The following is a 21,197-nucleotide window of genomic DNA, read 5'->3' as shown; positions in this document are numbered from 1 at the left end:
TACTGGTTTTTCTACATTTATTTTGTATCCTACAAGTTTAATGAATTCTTTTGTAAATTTTAGTAGTTGGTTGGTGGAGTCTTGAAGATTTTCTGTATATAATAGCCTGTTGTCTGAAAATAGAGATAATGTGAGTTCCTTCTTTCATATTTGGATGCTTTTTATGTTTTTATTTTGACAAATGGATCTGGTTATATCTTACCATAGAAGTGACAGGTGGACTCTTCCTTCTTTCCTTCCTTCCTTCCTTCCTTCCTTCCTTCCTTCCTTCCTTCCTTCCTTCCTTCCTTCCTTTCTTCCTTCCTTTTCTTCTTCTTCTTCTTCTTCTTCTTCTTCTTCTTCTTCTTCTTCTTCTTCTTCTTCTTCTTCTTCTTCTTCTTCTTCTTCTTCTTCTTCTCTTGGTTTTTCTAGACAGGGTTTCTCTATGTAACAGCCCTGGATGTCATGGAACTCATTTTGTAGACCAGGCTGGCCTCAAACTCATAGAGATCTTCCTTTCTCTGCCTCCCAAGTTGTGATGATATATTGTATACCCTAATAAACTTGCCTGAGGATTAGAGAACAGAGCCAGCCCTAGATTAGACATAGAGGTCAGGAAGTGGTGGCACACACCCTTTATCCTATCACTTGGGAGACAGAGCTCAGTCTGAATCTCTGTAATTTCAAGGCCACACTGGGCTACATGAGATTGATCCAGTAAAGGAGAGAAACAGAACTAGGCAGTGGTGGCTCACACCTTTAATCCCAGCACTTGAGATCTCATTCCTTTGCTTGGGAAGCACACACACCTTTAATTCCAGGAAGTAATATGACAGGGCAGAGAAAGGTATATAAGACATGAGGAAACAGGAACTCACTCTCTTTAGGCTGAAGATTTCATAGAGGTAAGAATTAGTGGCTGGCTATTCTGCTTCTCTGATCTTTCAGCTCTCACTCTGATATCTAGCTCTGTTTTTTTTTTTTTAATCATAAGACCATCTAAGATTCAAACAACATCTTTCATCCAACTTGTAGGGCATGAATTCATGAAAAAGCTGCTTGCCTGTAGCCTTGCAATCCCTGGCTCAGGCCGAAGCTGCACTGAGCTTCAATCTCCATGCCACCTAGCCTGGACTCACTGTCCCACTGTCGAAGTTTCTGTTGCAACCTCTCTGCATCAAACTTTCCAGGCCCAGGCTCCAAACACCAAAGAATTTGTTGCTTTCACATATTCCCCCGCACAAACTGCTGGCTCTCTAGTTTCTTCCTTTTGGCTTTCTCTGGGCCCCCTCCTTGGGCTGCTGCCAAACCATCATCTGAATCATCATTGTCAGCAGACTTGGTGAGTCAATTGGGATTTCTTAAACTGAGGAATTAGTTGTAGGAAAGTTTTTTTCCCACATTAAAAAATGGGAAACATTTTTACAATGGAGGGAATTTGATCTCTGTTTCATAATATAATTGACAGTGTGAAAATGGAACAATTAAGTGAGAGGATAATTAATGTAGTTGGGATGTGTATAATGTTAATTAAAATATTTATTCGATCATTTTTGTTTTATCTTTTAAAAAGTTGGTTAATGTGAGTGCCAAGATAAAAATTTTAGAAAAACTTGTTAAAACAGTTCATAGAGATATTCAGATCCAGACAGAATAATTTAAAGGTGAACTAATCTCAACATTGCATTATATGCTTACAGAGAAACAGCCTAAGGCTTTCAAACACCCAACCTTAATCTATCCAGTAACCTTACAACAACTGACAAATGCTCAAGGCTATGTAAGAGCTAACTGGACTCATATGCAAATGTTAGATTTGAGGAGATTCAAAGAAGCTATAGTGTCATATAATATGCATTCCCTGTTTATGAAGTAGATGTTAAACTCATGGTCAACTTGTAATAGAATGATCCCTCAAGACTGGGGAGATTTGGTTACAGCTGTCCTAGAATCAGGTCCAAATTACAGTGAAGGAGCTGGTAGAAGGATGAGGCTAAGACCATTGAACAATGAAGTAGGGCTAAGGTAATGAAATAGCCCAAGTTCAACTTCTTGGAGATGGCGATTATGCTAACGTAAAAAGGTAATCTCTCTATGATGACCACACCTTGGCCTTATGCTGCATGGCAGCCTTGAACACTTGGGACAGAATTGAAGAAGCAGGCAAGAAAATTGAGTCATTTACAAAAGTTATACGTGGCCCCAAACAAACCTTCACTGATTTCTTACAAATGCTGTCTTCAGCAGTGAATAGAATGATACCAGATTCAGAAGCTAGACAGATAATAATTGAATCCCTGGCTTTTGAAAATGCTAATGCACAATGCAAAAGGGTAATTAGGTTATTAAAGACAAGATCAGCACTCTTGGAGGAATGGATCTGAGATACAATGAATATTGAATCTCATGACCATGATGATACTTGGATAGGGGAGGTGATTTCCAGAGGTTTGAAGAAAAATAGTAATGTCACATGTTTCAATTATAGTAAACAAGGTTACCTAAAGAGGGACTGTAAACAGGGAATTTCTAGAAACAATGTTTTTTCAAAGAACAATGGCAACAGAATGCCCCTCCCTTCTGGATTATGCAGAAAGTGTGGCAAAGGCAGACACTGAACTAAGGAATGTAGATCAACAAGGGACAAACAATGTAATACTTGGTGTTTGCTGTCAGGAAACTCTCTGAGGGGCCTCTTAAGGCCCCCATGGCAAATTCAGTTTAGTCATTTTTCGTCATTGTGGAAGAAACTCCTTCTCAGAGCAATTAAATAACCTAATGCCTATTGTAAAAAACCTTACTGCTGTGGATTATAGAACAGCTTTAGAAAATAAAACAAAAATTTAAAGAAAATTATAAATCAAATTTGATAGAGATTAGATAAGGAACCTCTCCAAAGTTAGGGTTGGGGAAGGGTTTTGTTTTTGTCTTTCAGGAAAATGAAGGCTAAGGAGTCTGAAGAACACTGGACAAATGAGACATCTGAAGAAAAAGAACAAATTATCCAGAAAAAAAAATGTTCCATTAAAAAGATTTTCTGCAGTGAACCATGACCACACCTAACAGCAACTTTGAAGATTAGAAAAAGGTGATGGGCCCACAATGATGATTCCATCAGGATGATGATAATACCACTAAGATGACAAACACCACCCAAAAATCAGCTTTGTACTACAAACTGCTTAGAACAATTTCAAGATGGCTAGCTGAAATGATCCAGCCTCACAGACTACTCTTGAGACAAGCCCTGTACTTTCACATTATGCAGAGACTGGACAAATGATATAGCTACCTCTCCTGAACTTGACAATTAACCCAAAATTTTCTTTTCAGGATCTCCTAAAGATGCCTTTGCCCCCAGAGAGCAGGAAGTAATTTTAAGAACAAGATACCCACATTTCCAAGAGGTGTGGTGGTGGTGGTGGGGGTTGTTCAGTGGGTTATGGATAATTGTCATTGTTTGGGCCGGTTGGTTACATGTTGTTAATTGATAATGGTCAGGGGAAAAAAGCTAAACAAGATGATTAGATTCAGGTTTCTTGTTTGAAAAAAAAAAAGAAAAAGAGAATATAGATTATTGAATCTACTCTGAAAAATGGAAATATAGAAATAATAGGATAAAAGGGTAGATTATTGAATCTACTCTGGAAAGAAAAAAGGGGAGGCTATAGATATAAGATAAAAAAGTAGATTATTGAATCTACTTTTAAAAAGCAACTACTAGTTTTAAATATTTTAAATTGGATTAAATTTTGTACATTGTATACAAATTTTGTATATTAATACAAATTTGAGAGTATTTTTGGTTCAACATCCTGTACACATATTTCTTCTCTTATTCAAGGTATTGTACCTATAAAACTCATTTAACAATGTAATTCAAATTACTAGTCCTTAAAAGTTATTACCAACTAATTAGGATATTAAGAAATGCAAGTTGGTATTTAGTCACCTGTTAAAATCCAACTTGTAGGCATATTAGGTATGTTTTCAAGGTCAAACAGAAATATATTTTAGATAGATAGGTCATCTTCAAACACTTCATAGATCTACAGAACATGACATTTAAGATGTTTTAATAACAGATTCTTTTTTCACAACAATGAGACACGTGTGCTTCTGGCAGCACCAATATACTTCAGAGAAGATGATGGGCATCAAAGAAACTCCATGTGGAGTTTACTTTCATAGTGGCAAGTTAGCCACTGGGCAAGAAAATGCTCTTGTCTCTACTGCTGATACTATTCTGTCCAAAATGCACAGGCAGGACACAAAAGAAAGGACTGCTGAATCTTGCCAAGACAAGCTAGGGAGATCCTTTAGAAAATCCTGCTTCACAGATGAGTCTGTTAGATATGCTAGGCCTATAGGTCAAAGATAGATGCCCCAATGTTGCAGAGGAACCTTGCGTGACTGTCCAGGCAGTCAGCTGTTTCTGTCATTTCTCATAATTTTTTGGAAGTCACTTGGTTTTCACTTCCTGCTTACTCAATAATATTATTTCCTTTTTGGATCTCTGAAGGAGTTGAAGAATAGATAATTATAGTTATAGTTTTCCTTGTTAACAAATTCAGAAAGGAGACTTACTAAAGAGGTGTAAAGTATATAAGATTGAAAGACATCAAAAGTTAGTTTTGTGTTATAATACAAGTTAGGGATATAAAGTAAATTAGGTAAATAATGGACACCTGAATTTTTATCAAGAAGCCAGAATTACACACTGGAGAAAAGATAACATTTTCAACAAATAGTACTGACCCAACTGGATAGCTTTATGTAGAAGAATTCAAATAAATCCATATTTATCACCTTGTACAAAACTCAACTCCAAATGGATCAAAGACTTCAATGTTAAACCAGGTACATTGAATCCGATAGAAGAGAAAGTGGAGAATAGCCTTGAACTCATTGGCATAGGAGATAACCTCCTAAACATAATACCAATAGCACAGGCACTAATATCAACAACTAATAAATGGAACCCCATGAAAATGAAAAGCATCTGCATACCAGAGGACATCATCATTTGAACAAAGTGGTGGCTACAGAATGGCAAAAGATTTTTACCCACTACCCATCCAATAGAGGGCTAATATCCAAAATATATAAAGAACTGAAAAACTAGATATCAAGAAAACAAATAACCCAATTTAAAAATGGTCTTCTTGTGGGACTTCTAACAGTGGAAGCAGGGGTTGTCTCTAACTCTTTTGCTGGCTTTTGGGACCATACTCCTCATACTAGGTCACCTTGCCCAGCCTTAATACAAGGGGGTGTGTACTTAGTCTTACTGCAACTTGATATGTCATGTTTTGTTGATATCCATGGAAGGTCTGTCCTTTTCTGAATAGAAATAGAGGAGGAATGGATGGGGGACAGATATGAGGTAGGGGGAGAGGCTGGGAGGAGAGGAGGGAGAGAAAACTGTGGTCCAGATGTAAAGTAAATAAATAAATGAATATTTTTAAAAATGAGGTACAGACCTAAACAGAGAAAGCTCAAAAGAGGAAACTCAGATGACGGCCGGGAAACACTAAGAAATGTTCAATATTCTTAGACATCAGGGAAATGCAAATCAAAACTACTTTGAGATTTCATTTTACCCCTGTCAGAATAGCTAAGATCAGTAAAACAAGTGAAAGCTCATGCTTGGGAGGATGTGAAGTAAGGGGAACACTCCTCTGTTGCTGGTGGGACTGCAAGCTTTTATGCTATGGAAATGAGTGCAGTGGTTCCTCAGGAAGAAGGGAATCAATCTACCTTAAGATACAGTAATACCTCTCTTCTGGGCACATACGCAACAGCTGATTCATCCACACACTGAGACACTTTCTCAACCATGTTCATTGCTGTTCTGTTCATAATAGCCAGAAATTGGAAACAACGTAGATGTCCATCAACACATGAATGGATAACAAAAATGTGGTACATTTATATAATGGAGTATTACCCATCCATTAAAATGAATGAAATTCACAGGTAAATGAATGGACTAGAAGAATATCATCCCTAGTGAGGTAATCCAGACCTGAAAAGACCAGTATATGTATTCACTTTTAGATGGATATTAGCGTTTAAGTCAATAATAAGCAAGTGGCAATGCATAGAACTATAGAGGTTAGGCATAGAATTAGGGGCTAGGGGGTAACAGATAGATCTCCCTAGAAAAGATGTGGAGGTCCTTGAATGGGATGATCAAGGGGGAAGGGGGAGGGAAAAGAAGGATGTGGGAGGAAATACAGGAAGAGACAGCTAAAATTAAAGGCAATTTAAGGGGTAGTATTGAAACCTAGTATAGTTGAAGCTTTCTAAAATATATACATATATGAAGGTGATCTAAATGAAATAGACAAATAATGGGGGAAGCAGAACCCCAATTGGCCATCTCTTGTCTCTAAATGAAGCTTCTAGTACTGGGATTAGGTTACACCTAATTGAGGTATTGGTCAAAGGGGTTCCATGGGAAACCCTAAAGAACCCAGGCTATTGTAGAGACTATAAGTTATTTTCCTAAAACTGACAGCAATGTCCCATTGCTAAAGACAAGACCTACATAACTGATTGAACTTGGAGACGTCCAGCTGTTGCCTACATAGAGCCTTCACTCCTGTGTAATAGCATCTTTGGTACAGGGAAGTTATCTGCATACTACCAAAGGAAAAACATGAACACAAATCCGGCCACAAACCTTTTGATCTACAATTGTGTCCTGCCTGCCAGGTATGGTAGTGTAATAGTGACACAAAGCTTGTAGGAGTGACCAACTAGTATCTGATTTGATTTAAGGTCCACTCCACAAGATGGAACCTACAACCCATCATTTAAGTGAATAAGAACCTGAGACTAGATAACCCAAGGATCTAGAGTGAAACCAAATACTACTATTCTAAATATACATAACTTCTTATATAATAAAATGAAAAATATGAAAGGAGTAATAAAATGGCTCCTAACGATGTTCTGCTATACTCATAGATCAGTGCCTTGCTCAGACATCATCAAAGAATCTTCCTTCTGCAGCATATAGTAGCAAGTATAGAAGCACACAGCCAGACATTATGCAAATTTTGGAACACTCAGCCCCAAATGGGATGTCTCCATCAAATCCCTCCCCTCAGGGCTCAGGGAACCCTACAGAAAAAAAAAAGCAGAATGTGTAGCTGAAGTTTTGCTGTGTTCTGCCTGGCCTGTGGTTGGGACAAATCTTTCTCACTTGCATCCCCCAAGAAAACACAGAGGCTTATGTTAATTAAAACTGCTTGGCCATTGTCTCAGACTAACTACTGACTAATTCTTACACTTGAACTCAGCCCATTTCTGTTCATCTATATGTTACCACATGTTCTGTGGCTTTACCTGTGTGCCATTACATGCTGTTCCCTGGACGGTGGGCTGCCGTTTCCGACTCAGCCTTCCTCTCTCAGAATTCTCCTTGTCTGCTTATCTCACCTGTATTTCCTCCCTGGCTACTGGCCAATCAGCTTTTTATTTATTAACCAACCAGAGAAACACAGTCACAGCATACAGAACATCTCACAGCAAGAAATAGTGTAAGAGCCAGAGGAGATGGAGGACACCAAGAACACAAGGCCCTCTGAATCAACAAGATTACCACCCTTATAAACTCATAGAGATTGAGGCAGCATGCACAGGGCCTACAAAGGTCTATATCAAATGGGGTTCTAGAGCTGAAAGAAGTGGATGCATGCCACAATCCCTAACCCAGAAGCAATCTCCAATTGATAGCCACTTGCAAATGAAAATTTAGTTTCCTCCAAGAGAGTATCCATGGAGAATCAAACTACTCTTAAGGGTAGGCTACATGCCCAGCAGTAGATGGCCAACAGAAAATAAAGACATTTTTGAAAATTCCTTATCTCATGATGCCATATTCAAAAGGTTTTCCTTTTTTCTTTTTAATTTTATCTTCATTTTTATTTTATTAAATATATGTTTTTCTCTCTCCTTTTACCCTACAGGTCCTTTGTGTATATATTATGCCTTCCAGTTTAGTGGATTTTGTTTGTTTTTATTTTTTCATTTATTATTATTATTTTTTGAGATGAGCTTTCTCTGTGTAACAGCCCTGGCTCTCCTAGATTCTGTAGATGAGACTGGCCTCAAACTCACAGAGATCCACCTGCTTCTGCCTCCCAAGTACTGGGATTAAAGGTGTGCACCACCAACACGTGGCTCAGTTTAGTGTTTTTATGGGATTCCTGAGTATGTGAACAAGTTGGTCTCTGTTTCTCTTGTGCTCTTTTCCTTTTATTTGTTTTTGTCCAATTATGATGTGTTTTTTTCTCATTGTATTATATTATTGTATTATGATTTTTATTGCTGTGGAGAGACACAATGACCATAGCAACTCATAAAGGAAAACATTTAATTGTGGATAACTTAGAAGTTCCTAGGTTTAGTCCATTATCATCATGGTGGGACATGTACAGGCAGACATGGTGCTGGAGAAGGAGCTGAGGGTTCTACATCTTGATTTAGAGGCAACAGAAAGTAAACTGTGTTCTACACTGGGTGTAGCTTGAGCATAGGAGACCTCAAATCTCACCCCCATAGTGACACACTTCTTCCAACAATGACACATCTATTCCAACAAAGCCACACCTTCTGATAGTGTCACTCCCTATGTACACCATTTTCTCTCAAACCACCACAATTATATTTTACTATTATCTCATGAAAGCCTGCTTATTTTCTAATAAGAGACAGAAAGGTTGTAGATCCTAACAGGAGGGAATTTGAGGAGGAAGTGGGATGAGTAGAGGAATGGGAAACTATAATCAGGATATATTACGTGAAAAAAAGAAAATAAAAATAAAAATTTATTTTAGAGAAAAAATATTATACTACAAATAAAGCTCAGTTTTCTAGAACTTCAGAAGTATTTGAAATCCTTTATTGTCTAACTCATAACTCCTCAATACAAGGTTTCAATAGAAACATATATCTAATGAATGAAAAAATATAGTAATTCAATGAACTAGGTTCTTGGCATGCATTAAAACAGATAAGAATTCCTAACGTACAGTAAATAAAGCAAACAGATAATACACAGAAAAATAAAGTCTATGCCCCAGCATATCTTAGATAATATGAGAAAAGAAAGAGTATGGTAAAGTTTATTGTCTATGGAGGTGAAGGATAGGAAGGAGAGTTCATTCCATGCAGACCTCCTTTAGAAACTAGTAATTAGCCTAAGGTTAAAGGAAGTCCAAAGGAAGATTTCTGACTACTGAGAAATGAACTCTCCATCAGGTTTGATTTACCAGTCTGTTTAGCTGGACTGTTTCCTTGGCTGAATGGCTAAAATCTAGGTCAAAATGTAGCCTATACTAAATAAAGTCAAGATGGCAAAAGAAAAAACAATAAAATAAAATTAGTCATCCAGCTATTGGAAAGAGAAACATTCTGGTAAGACAGCACACAAATTCAACAGCCATGGTATCAGAGAGTCTGGACAGAGCCAGAGCCCAGTGACCCAAGAAAGTAAACAAGAGGGGAACATAGGGTAGGATCACTCTAGACTCTGAGTAGACATAGACTTTGATTCTGAACAAAGCAGGGAGTATAGAGAATCTTCTTTTAACAGAGTATCAAGTTAGGAGGCCATAGTAGTAATACAACATGGACTTATTACTATGGTGGCATAAAAATTCTGCTTAAAGCAAAGGATTGGGTGACAAAGGAACAAGAGTGCCAAAATACAAGTAAAATGAGGGCATTTTAATAATGGGGGGGTTGTATGGGCATATCCATGCATGACTTGACTTTAAAAGGCTTTGAATTCCTATCTGCATCTGCCTCCCCTAAAGGAGATAAAGGATTATCTCTTCTTTACTGCTTGGTATTTACATAGAAATCAAAGCAGCCAAAACCCCGGATCATGACTGAAATTCTATGATATTGGTATTGTACTTTGAAGAGTCTCTGATCTTTCTTTTTGAAAAGCCCATTAAAAACCTGTAGGTAATGTAACCTGCTGTGTTATTCAGAGTTGTTGCTTGTGTGTGTGTGTGTGTGTGTGTGTGTGTGTGTGTGTGTGTGTGTGTTTAGGGCTGACCACTTGGGACTGGACAATAGATTAGGGGACTCATTCCTGGAGAGGACTGTGTTTAAATAAATAAATTTGTCTGTATATTCTCCACAATGCCATCCTTTACTTCATCTTGCTTACCATTGTGGCTTCATCCTGGTTGATCCTGTTCTCATAAGGTCTTCTATGGTGGCCTTGTACAAAATAATTCTTTCCTTTTCTCTGCACTTCTCAGAGAACTTTATGTGTTGTTCTGGAACTGGATGTATACATTTTTCAAATTCCTCCCAAACAGTAAGCACATCTAGGAGTGTGTCTTTTAGCAAATACCTACATGGCTCTTATTTTTAGTGTGCCATTTAAACAACAAAAGGTTGGAACCAAATGATAAAACGGACCCTTGCAGTTCTAACTAGTCCCTTGGATGTTGTGGAATAAAATACTTATTTAACTATGTAAAGATATATATGTAAAGATGTGTTGCATTTGTTTTGTTGCAGAATAATTTTTTTAACTTTGAAAAGATGTGTTTCACTTGTTTATGCTACATTTGTTTAACTATTTAAAGATGTGTTCCTGTTTTACCTTGCCTGCCTAAGGCACCTGATTAGTCTAATAAAAAGCTGAGCATCAACATTTGGCAGTATAGGGATAATCAGGGCTGGCAGGCAGAGAGAAAAGGGAAGCTAGCCAGCTAGCCAGGACACAGCCAGCCAGCCAGCTGAGGGACAGACAGACAGAAGAAGCAGGAAAGCAGGATGGATAGTACATAGATGTGATAAATGAGTCTCAGGGCAACACATAGATTAATTGAAATGGGTTAATTTAAGTTAAAGAAAAGCTAGCTATAAACAAGCCTAAGCTAAGGTTTAGCATACATAATTAATAATAAGTCTCTGTGTCATGATTTGGGGGCTGGTGGTCCGTGAAAGCATGCTACACTTGGATATTTAAAAAATTTTTATGTGTCTTGAAGAAAACCTCAATTTTAAGCCAGCCTGTAATATCCCACCAATCTGACTTTTAAAGGGTATAAATAGGACTTCAAAATTCACATTAGAAGACATAAGAGAAATATATTTCACAGAGAAACCTACCCCTCATGTTGGATACTGAAAAGTTTCCATGAGGATTTAATAAAACCGTGTTCCTTCTCTCCACTTACATTATTATTTCCAAGATACTGCCTCTTATGAGTAATGTCAAGAGGAAATTATTTTATGTCTACTTGGCAGTCTTTGTGATGTAGAGAATAAGACCACAGCAAATAAATTATAAAGGCAGGATGCAAAGGTAGTGATTTCTGATTAGGAACAGAACTGATCTATAATAACTTTCTTATCTTCTTTTCTATCCATTTCTTACCCATCCCACCTAACCAAAGAAAAAAAATGCCTGGGTGTGTGTGGGCAGAGTTTGTTATTATCCTGGCTATGCTGTGTGTGTTGTGTGTGTGTGTGTGTGTGTAGTTCTTAGACTAATAGTATTATAATCCCTTCAACATTTTTCTGCAAAAGAAAAGACCATTACTGTATCCAGGCTAATGGTCACAATTACTGCTCTGTATTAGTGGATTGGCCAAATATGTAGTATTATTTTTCTCCTCCTATGCCAGTGATTTCTGCTGTGGGATGGTCTGTATGTCCTGTGGGAGCCGTTCTTGGGTTCCTGGTGGCTTTACCCAGCAGGTCCACATAGAGGATGATTAGGACCACGGGCCTGAGTGCAGGTATCTGAGATGGTCTGCACATGGCTGTGCTGGGGGATGGTCTGTATGTCAAGTTGCTCTGATTGGTCAATAAATACAACCTGATTGGCCGTGGCTAGGCAGGAAGTATAGGTGGGACTAACAGAGAGGAAAAATAAAAGAGCAAGAAGGCAGAAGGAGTCACTGCCAGCCTCCCGCCAGGATAAGCAGCGTGTGAAAATGCCGGTAAGCCATGAGCCACGTGGCAAGATATAGATTTGTGGAAATGGACTAATTTAAGCTATAAGAACAGTTAGCAAGAAGCCTGCCATGGCCATACAGTTTGTAAGCAAAATAAGTCTCTGTGTTTACTTGGTTGGGTTTGAGCGGCTGTGGGACTGGCAGGTGACAAAGATTTGTCCTGACTGTGGACCAGGCAGGAAAACTCTAGCTACAGATTTCTGTGAGTGCAATAATTATGGCTTATGCATGTCTTATTCTTTCATATTTTCCCACAACTACTTTATACACAGGAAATGTTTATACAAAGGCATGGGTGATGGAAGATTCCCTCACATGACTAATACATTCCACAGGAGATGAAGAGCTATTTACCCTCTAATGCATCAAAAGTAGCTAATGTAGCAAGACCTTTGGACTTGCTCCGGATTTCCATGTTGTGTTTCTGATCAAATCACACAAAGTCTCTGTATTTGTCTCTCTGAAACAGAGATAATAATGTTGCTTCCAATATATTCCTTACAAGGCCACCACGGCGGTCAAATAGAGTGAACATTCTCTTTTGTTCCAGGTAACCAGGTTCCCTATGATGTAAGCAGACTTGAATGGAATTACTCAATGTGAATGTGTTTTAGAACTTGTAAAATGCTGTGAATAGCTCAAGTTACTAGCAATGATCCTTATAATGATAATAACTACACATAGTACCTCCTATGCCTTCCTAGATGTATGAATATCTATAATTTGACTTTAAATATGAATGTTTCCTGGTATCTCACTCATTCCAACCAAACTGGAGCAGTATTGGGCAACAGTGCTCTGCCAATAAGCACCTGCTGAGATTTTGCTACCTGACACTGTTATAGTAGCACTGTGGTTAGGAAGAGTAGTGAATGAAGACTCTATATATTGAACTCCTTACACACCCTCTCTCTCTCTCTATTGCCTTGACATGGAACAAAACAAATTCCTCTATGTGATATATTGATATTTTATTAAGCAGGAAGTATAGTTCCAAGGAAAATCTTGGTGCTATAAAGCCATGAGCAAAAATGCCTCTGTAAAGAAGGAAGGCATTGGGAGGATGAACAAAATTCTAATTGATGACCAGCTTCTCAGCACATTAAAATACCATGAGCATGACAGAAACTGTTTCCCATATGCACAGGAGGTATAAAAATTAGATAAAAGTATAACCTATTAATGCCAGGTGCCAAGCAACTCTAAATGTTTACTGTGCGGGCATTATTTCTGTATCTATGTATCTATATATGTATGTGTGTGTGTATATATATATATGTCTCTCTCTGTCTCTGTCTCTGTCTCTGTCTCTGTCTCTGTCTCTCTCTCTCTCTCTCTCTGTGTGTGTGTGTGTGTGTGTGTGTGCGTGTATCTATTTATGAGAATTCTGTTGGAGCCAATGGCAGCTCAGCCTTAAAAGATTGGCAAAAATTCATAAGGAAACACTGAAGTAGATTACTTTGAAAGACTAATGCAAGGAAATAAACATATAAATATGACAAACCATACCCCATCAGGATTTCCACTGAGGAATTTAAGCATGATCTTTCCTGTTTATGTTTCTGTTGAAAGTTCTTCAGATTTGACCTTTGAGGTTTTTGATTCCCTCCATTACCTTTGTATTTTTTGGAGTGGTGTGTGTGTGTGCATGCACATTTGTGTGTACATGTGTGTTCTCCTACAGCAATGTGTTAATTTTTTCTGTTAAGTCATAACAAGTATACTCTTTCTATACCTCTCTTCCCTATAATGTACTCTTTAAATTGGCTACCTCATATAATAGCCTGCTGGGAAGAATTCCTTCTGAAATAATTAAGCTCTGATCAGAAGTGAATGAATCAGGACTTGCTGTTTCTATGCTTCTTGACGGGTAGCTAAGAAGTACCATTACGCCAAATACATATTTTTTTTTCTAAAGGTTGTAAGGTAGGATTCACATCTGCTGTAACTAAAAACAAGCAATACTGGCTGCTGCTTTGAAAAAGTCCCTAGCTCACTTAATCCATTGTTTGTTAACATACAGACCTCACTTGCAGTGAAAATAAGCAAGCAAAATCCCATAGTATTCTAAGGAGTACTCCAATGCTGTTGAGTGGGAACTGAATTTTATGTTTAATAACATTAATCTTGGCTGTATTTCATGTTCTGTTATCTCTTTTTTTTAGGTTAACAATACACGCTGAATGTCCTATGCATTTGGAAGATTTCCCCATGGATGTGCATGCCTGCCCACTGAAGTTTGGAAGCTGTATGTATTGTTCTGAGTTTTGTTTGTCTGATTTGCTTCCAGAAGAAATATAATAATATATTCTGCTTTGTTCCTGGGAAGTTCCTAATACTAACTTTAATTCTTGCTATTATGGAGTGGGTCAGGAGAGTGGGGTCAAGAAGTACTAACTGATCAAGAGTAGTAGACTTAAAAAAAACAAATTTATTCCATTATTAAAAACAAAATTATTCCATTATTTCAGAGTAATTGCTGTCATTAGATGGGAACATCAACATTTGTCCTTTTCCAGAAGATAGAGCAAGGACTGATAAAAAATTTTAGCTTCCTAAGGACAAGGGAATGTGAAATATTTTTGTTAATGTCCATTCTTCCTGCACCTCCACTTACTATTATCCAGTTCCCAACAATAAATGGTAAATAGGAGGCACAGCTATGGAAATTTGCTCATGTTTTAGAATACTGCCTTTCCCATTTCCTGTAAATCTTACAAAGAAGACAATAGAGTGCATTTTCAAATGAATTACAGATGTCAAAATTGAATATACTTCAGAGAAGTTTTGAACGTAAGAATATCTGAGCAAGTTATCAGAGTAATATATCAAGATCTGTGTTGATCACATCTGAATGATATTGAAATAGAAACTGCATTTGAAAAGTCTCAATTATATCAATTATTAGTTTGTAAAATATTTATAGACCATCTCTTGTGTAACAGCCTCCATTCTATGAGTTTGGAATGCAATTCATAAATAAAACAAAATCCCTAGCCTTATGGGGCTTGTATTATTGACAAGAATATGATAGTGAAATATAAAATAAACATTGAATATAAGTAAGGTGAAAGTAAGGAGAACCATGGAAAAACTTTGAATACATAGTAACTATACACATGTATATGATGTAGTATTATATTTCAGACACATTTATAATATAATATGATATAATATAATATAATATAATATAATATAATATAATACAATACAGTACAGTACAATACAATGATATGATATGATATATGATATGATATGATATAATATAATATAAAATTAATTTAGGGTAACTAACATTTCCATCCTTTATCACTTCTTAATGCTAAGAGCATTAAACATCTTCCATTAGCTACTTTGAAATGTACAGGCATAACGCTTGCAAACTATAGTCTCTCTGCTGGGCTATAGAATAGTATGGTGTTCCTAACTACATTATGACAGCTGTTAGATATCTATACCCTTAATTTTACCTACCTGTACATTTTTTTCTAATAAGGCAATCCTGACCAGTCTGTTTTTAGTTTCATAGACAACCAAATTTATCATCCAGGGAAGCACAACTCACTCTCCTTATTCTTATTATGTAGAAATTAAAATATTTTTAAAAATTACATAAGATTTGACATTTTATGATGAAGTGGGGCAAATGATCAAAAAATCTGAGGAAATAACATTTTAGGTATTATAGACACATCTCAGGAAATAAGATCTGAATTGAGAAAAGTTTTTGGCTTGTTCAATAAACATCAGAGCATCCATGTGGCTGCCCAGTGGGCATACGAATGAAAAGTACTAGGTAGAAATGAGGCTATAAATTTAGCTAGAGCCTCCAGAATCTTCTAGAACATTGAAGGACCTTGGTTTACCTTCTGTGGGTAAACAGGGAATGAGTAGAACATTTTGAATTAAAAGTTGGTATTGTCTGACTTATTTTGAAAGAGGAATGTATTAGAGGTTTTCAAACTTGTTAATAAAGAAAATATTAGAGTCCAGTGAAGTTTATATTGCAATATTTAAGGTGAGATATGGTGATGGAAGTTATTGAAATCTTTCCAGTGATGATGGCTCAACTTACCTGTGATAGTAATAAAGGTCATGAGAAGTGTCTATGCTGTGAAAAGACCTACAGCAAGATCCCCTGATGAGAATTAGTTGTGTAGTAGAGGGAAAACTCAAGGGTAACTAAGAGACAGTAATCCTAGTGAATTTGAGGTCAAACGAGACAAGTACTGTTAGAAATCAGAGCAGCAGGTTTAAGAAGGGAGCTGACTTGAAATTACCCTTCAGAAATGATCCTTATTAGAAGAGAGCAACTCACTAATGTGATCAAGACTTGAGGTGAAAGAGCAATTAGAAGAAATAGAACACACACCATAGGCAACACAACAGGGCCCAAATGGGAAAGAGAAACTTCCCTTAAAAACCTGGAAAGGAACTTCATAAAGCTTAAAGTAAAAAGAGTATAAGAGATAGCTTAAAGTGAAAGAGTAAGAGAGATAGGCACCATGGATAGAGTGGCAGGGGTGTGAAGGACCCATGAGGAAAAAGGCAGGGAGAAACAGAATAGCCAGGAAGTAGTTAGGCAACCTTGCCATAATTCAAAGCCAGTGTTGAGAAAGTGTCAAAGTTGTTTCCTGAGACAAGAGCAGCAGAGATAAGAAAGAACACCTATTTGTCTTTAACTTCCATAGAACCAGAAACTAGAGCAGGAGATGGATGGCTAGATTGCTCCAGGCTGAGTATCTAATCTCTTAAGGTGCCAAGCATCTTAAAGGACAGGCCCATGATCTAATGGAGAGTTATTTCTAAAGAAAGGGAAGACCCTCCTATAGATTAACTTGTCCCTATGGTTTCTCCATCCCTGAGAATGTTTGCTAGTTCTTACTATGATTCACAGCTTGGTCTACATTCATCCCCATGAAGAAAGGATGAAGTCAAAACCTAATAGGAACAACTTTAAAAAAACAACATTGCCTTTTCTATAGTTTCTCTATGCTAAAAAGAGGAGTAGAAGGGGGAGGATGAGGGAAGTTGGGGGAAGAAATGGAAGAAGATGAGGAAAGAACTCATCAAGCCATCAGCTTTAAAACTTAAAGGACTATGTACTAACTATAAGGGAAGGGCAAAAACACATTAAATTCAACCAAAGCTATAATATATCTTAATCCTTTATGGAAATAAGGTGGTAATTCTTTCACACTGTCTGCACAGGCAGGGAAGAATGAACTATCTATGTTAGAAATGTGGCTTCCAACAGGAAACTTTAAGGTTTTATGAACCCTGTTTGGAATTAAATAAAACTAAATTATTAGATATTGATGGGTATTGAGTTATGTTCTGAAAACAAGATCTAAAAGCAAAATCACAATGTACATAGAGACATATAGGTGAACCTAATCCTAATATCAGAGTTTATGGACAAGGAATTTAAACTTTTCGTGGCAATATGTGGTGGCACACACAGCACAGAGGGGTTGTATGAGAGACAAGTGGATCTCTACAGCTCTCTAGTCAGCCAATATAGGCCAGTTGGTGAACTGCAAGTTCAATCAGAATTAAAATTAATTAAATTTAATTAAACCCTAATTAAAATTAGTAATAATGTGGCACATGACTGAGGCACACAATGTTAACCTCTGACTTCCATATGCACTCAAATGCATGTACACATAAAAAAACACAGCCATATACATATAGCATATGTGGGTACTGTCTTCAAGACATAACAGATAAATATGAATTAAACAAATAAAAGATAATTAGAACAGAAACTTGAAATCTATAAATAAAAATAAATTGGAAAATATTGATAGAAAAGTACAACTAAAATTCATAGTTCATGGATAGATAAAATAGAAGACAGGATTAGAGAGCTAAAGAATAGGCAACAGAAAATACAGAAATAGAAGAACAGAAAGAAAAACACAGAAAAGAATAAGTAACAAATTGAGAATGGTGAAGAAATTATTATGTGTAACTAAAAATGTATTGTGAAAATTTCATATATGTATATTTTGCAAAAAAAGGAACTTTTAAAACTGATGAAAATTATTAATCCAAAGTGTCAAGATGCATACAGGTAAATATAAAGAAAACAATGCTGATTTTAAAGTTTATATGGAAATATTAAGATGCTAAAAATACTTAAGAGTCTTGAATAAGAATAAATCCACAGAACTCACAATGATATCAAACCTACTTGAAGCTATAGTAATTTAGACAAGATATTACTGTTACAAAGATAAAAAATAGTGTGGAATTAATGAGACAAGGAGGGAGATCTTGAATGTTATTATATATATAAATTCCAGATAGATTGAAAATCTAAGTAATGAAAAAGAGACTATCAACTTGAGGAGAGACATAAGAGGGATTTGAGGGGGGTGTTTAAGAGGAGCTCGAGGAAGACTATCTGGGGAAGGGCTAAAGGAGGAAAGTAATGTAATTCTATTTCAATTAAAAACACATTAAAAACCCAGAACTTTAAATGAAAATATAGAAGAATATCCTCATGAATTGGAGAAGGTAGAGATCAATTGAACAAAGGCATTGACTGAAACTGAGAAGATATCTGGGATATATTAAATATTAAGGATTTCTACTTAATCAAAATATCATTAAGAGAACAATAAGGCAGGGTGGGAAAGGCAGAGTATGATGGCGCAAGCTTATAACTTTAGCACTCAAGAATCTGAGGCAGAAGGACTGATGTGAGTTTGAGGCTAGTCTGTGATACATAGTGAGTTCCAGGATGCCTGAATTATAAAGTAAGATTCTGTCTAAACAAAAATAAATAAATAAGCAAAACAAACAAGGGGAAAAATCAAAACAAAAGACACTAAGAAAGCTTTTCATAGGATGAGAAAAACATTTGTGTTACATACAATTTGTTTTATGACAAAATGTTCAAATGCGTAAGACTCCCTACAAATCTCTAGGAAGCAATAAAAAAAACCTTAGGATTTCTTTGTTTCTCTCTCACATAAGGACTTACTGATTAGCTGATGATTACTTTAGCAAAGAAACAAAGATTCATCCAAAGTGTACTACTATACATTCAATAAAGTAGTTATTATGAAAAACTCAGGGAAATTCCACACATAGGTGAGGTTTTAGAGCAACTCCATACAGTCCTGAGCTATGATAAGTATGTAGATTTGTAGCAAATTTTGGGGAAATTGTTTGGTCACACCTCATAATACTGAACATATGAAAACTTTGCATTTCTTGCCATCAGTATATAAATGTTTATCAATATTCATATAAGTGACAGCTATAGCAGAACTAGTTGTAATATATTCACACTAGAAACTACCTCCAGGCCATCAGAATGAATTAAAAATGTGAGGTACACTCACACCAATATACAATAATATTATGGCAATTATGCTCAACAAGTTAAATAACATCACAGATATCGTACTGAGAAAAGCCATATATCTAAGTACACCTGCAGTGTGGTTCTATTTCTGTTATATGCAAAAACAGGGACCATTAATCTGTGGTAGAAGTCCTCAGTAACTGACGTATAATTGCTCTTGATACCATTTCCAAATTCCTGATACTAACATACATTAGGATTAATCCTACTAATTAAGATTAATGTAGTATAGGATTTACATGTTAGATGTTGCAAATGATATGAATTTTAAATAGAACTAGAGTCACAGTTCAAAATTTCTAGTTTTACTTCTAAAATCTACTATCTCTTGGGAGAATACCCTCAGTGTTTGAATATACTTTACTACTGTTTCAATTTCATTTCAGTTGCTGTAATAAAGTGCTCCGACAAAAACAACTTAGGATAGAAAATGGTTTGATTCAGCTTACAATTCCATGTTATAGTGTATCCTTGTGAGAAGGTCAACTCAGGAACTTCAGTCAGCTAGTCATATCACATCCATAGTCAGAAGCACAGAGAAATTAATGCATGTATGATGACTTATTTGCTTGTGCCAAGCTCAACTCCTCCATTAATACAGTTCTAGAAACCCTGCCTAGGGAATTGTGCCACCCACAATGTGATGGATGTTCTCACGTCAATTAAGACAATTCCCCACAGACATGCTGCCCTAGTTTGCTTTCTACTACTGTGATAAACAACATTCTGAACCAAAGCAACTTGGTGAGGAAAGAGTTTACTTGGCTTATACTTCTTGATCACAGTCTATCTTTGGAGGATATTAAGGTAAGAACTCAAGCAGAAACCTAGAGGCAGGAATTGATTGAAGGAGAGATCGTGGAGGAATACTTCATACTGGCTTGATCCTCTGGGCTTCCTCAGCTACTTTTCTTATACAACTCAGGGCCACTTGCCTGGAGCAGCACCACCCATAGTGGGCTGGGCCCTTCTACATTAATCATAATCAAGAAAATGCCCAATAGACTTGTCTCAAGCCAATACGATAGAGGCATTTTCTCATTTGAGATTTCCTCTTCCCAAATAACTCTAGCTTATGTCAAGTTGACAGAAAATTAACCAACACATACACCCTCAGACCAGCCCAATGTAAACATATTATTCTAGGTTGTATGAAGTTCAGTTTAAGGTAACCATCACAACTACACACACACACACACACACACACACACACACACACACACACACACAAACATATAATTTTGAAGAATAATTTGCCACTAGCAGCATGTAGTACTAAAGGCACAACAGAAACATATTAAATAAAGTCAAGTAATCAGATTGTGTGCTACGTAGTCTTAGGTCAACTTGACACAAGTTAGAGTTATCTGAAGAGGGAGCACCACTTGAGAAAAGATCTGGTTGTAAAGCACTTCCTTAATTTTTTATGGGGGAGGACCCAGCCCATTATGGGTAGTGCCATCCCTATAGATCCTGGATGCTGTAAGAAAGCAGGCTGACTGGGGGACACTCACCAACCTAAGACAGAGCACCTGTGTGGCCTGGGTAGGGGTCTCTATGAAGGGTAAGGTGACCCGCTGACGTCCCATGCAACATAAGTCAGAAGCTCAATTTTTAGTAAAAGGGGGAACCTGTAGAGCCATGGCCCCTGTTTTGGGTAAGTATTGCCTTGCTTGCTGACCTTGACCTTGATATCCTCCCTATGCTAATTCCCTGCCGGGTTCTACCCTCCTGAATGCTTAAGGGAAGTTCCTTGTCTGTGTATCCTGCATATGGGTGTTAACAGCTTAGATGCAAGATTGTAAAACACCAGTAGCGAATTTCTCCCATTGTGCTGT

General features: G+C 36.9%; 1 protein-coding gene across 2 annotated transcripts in view; it reads left to right on the top strand.

Moving 5' to 3' along the window:
• The window catches only part of Gabra3 (gamma-aminobutyric acid type A receptor subunit alpha3), a 235,194-nt gene that overhangs the window by 172,414 nt on the left and 41,583 nt on the right, over window positions 1-21,197 (top strand). For both annotated transcript variants that reach the window (XM_037199298.1, XM_037199297.1), the window contains exon 6: window positions 14,144-14,226. In XM_037199298.1, coding sequence (XP_037055193.1) covers window positions 14,144-14,226 — 83 coding nt within the window. The remainder of the gene's footprint in view (window positions 1-14,143; window positions 14,227-21,197) is intronic.

The sequence above is a fragment of the Peromyscus leucopus genome, chromosome X (assembly GCF_004664715.2).
Source record: "Peromyscus leucopus breed LL Stock chromosome X, UCI_PerLeu_2.1, whole genome shotgun sequence".
NCBI lineage: Eukaryota > Metazoa > Chordata > Mammalia > Rodentia > Cricetidae > Peromyscus > Peromyscus leucopus.
The sequence above is the reverse complement of the archived record's forward strand: the minus strand, read 5'-3'. Positions and strand labels throughout refer to the sequence as shown.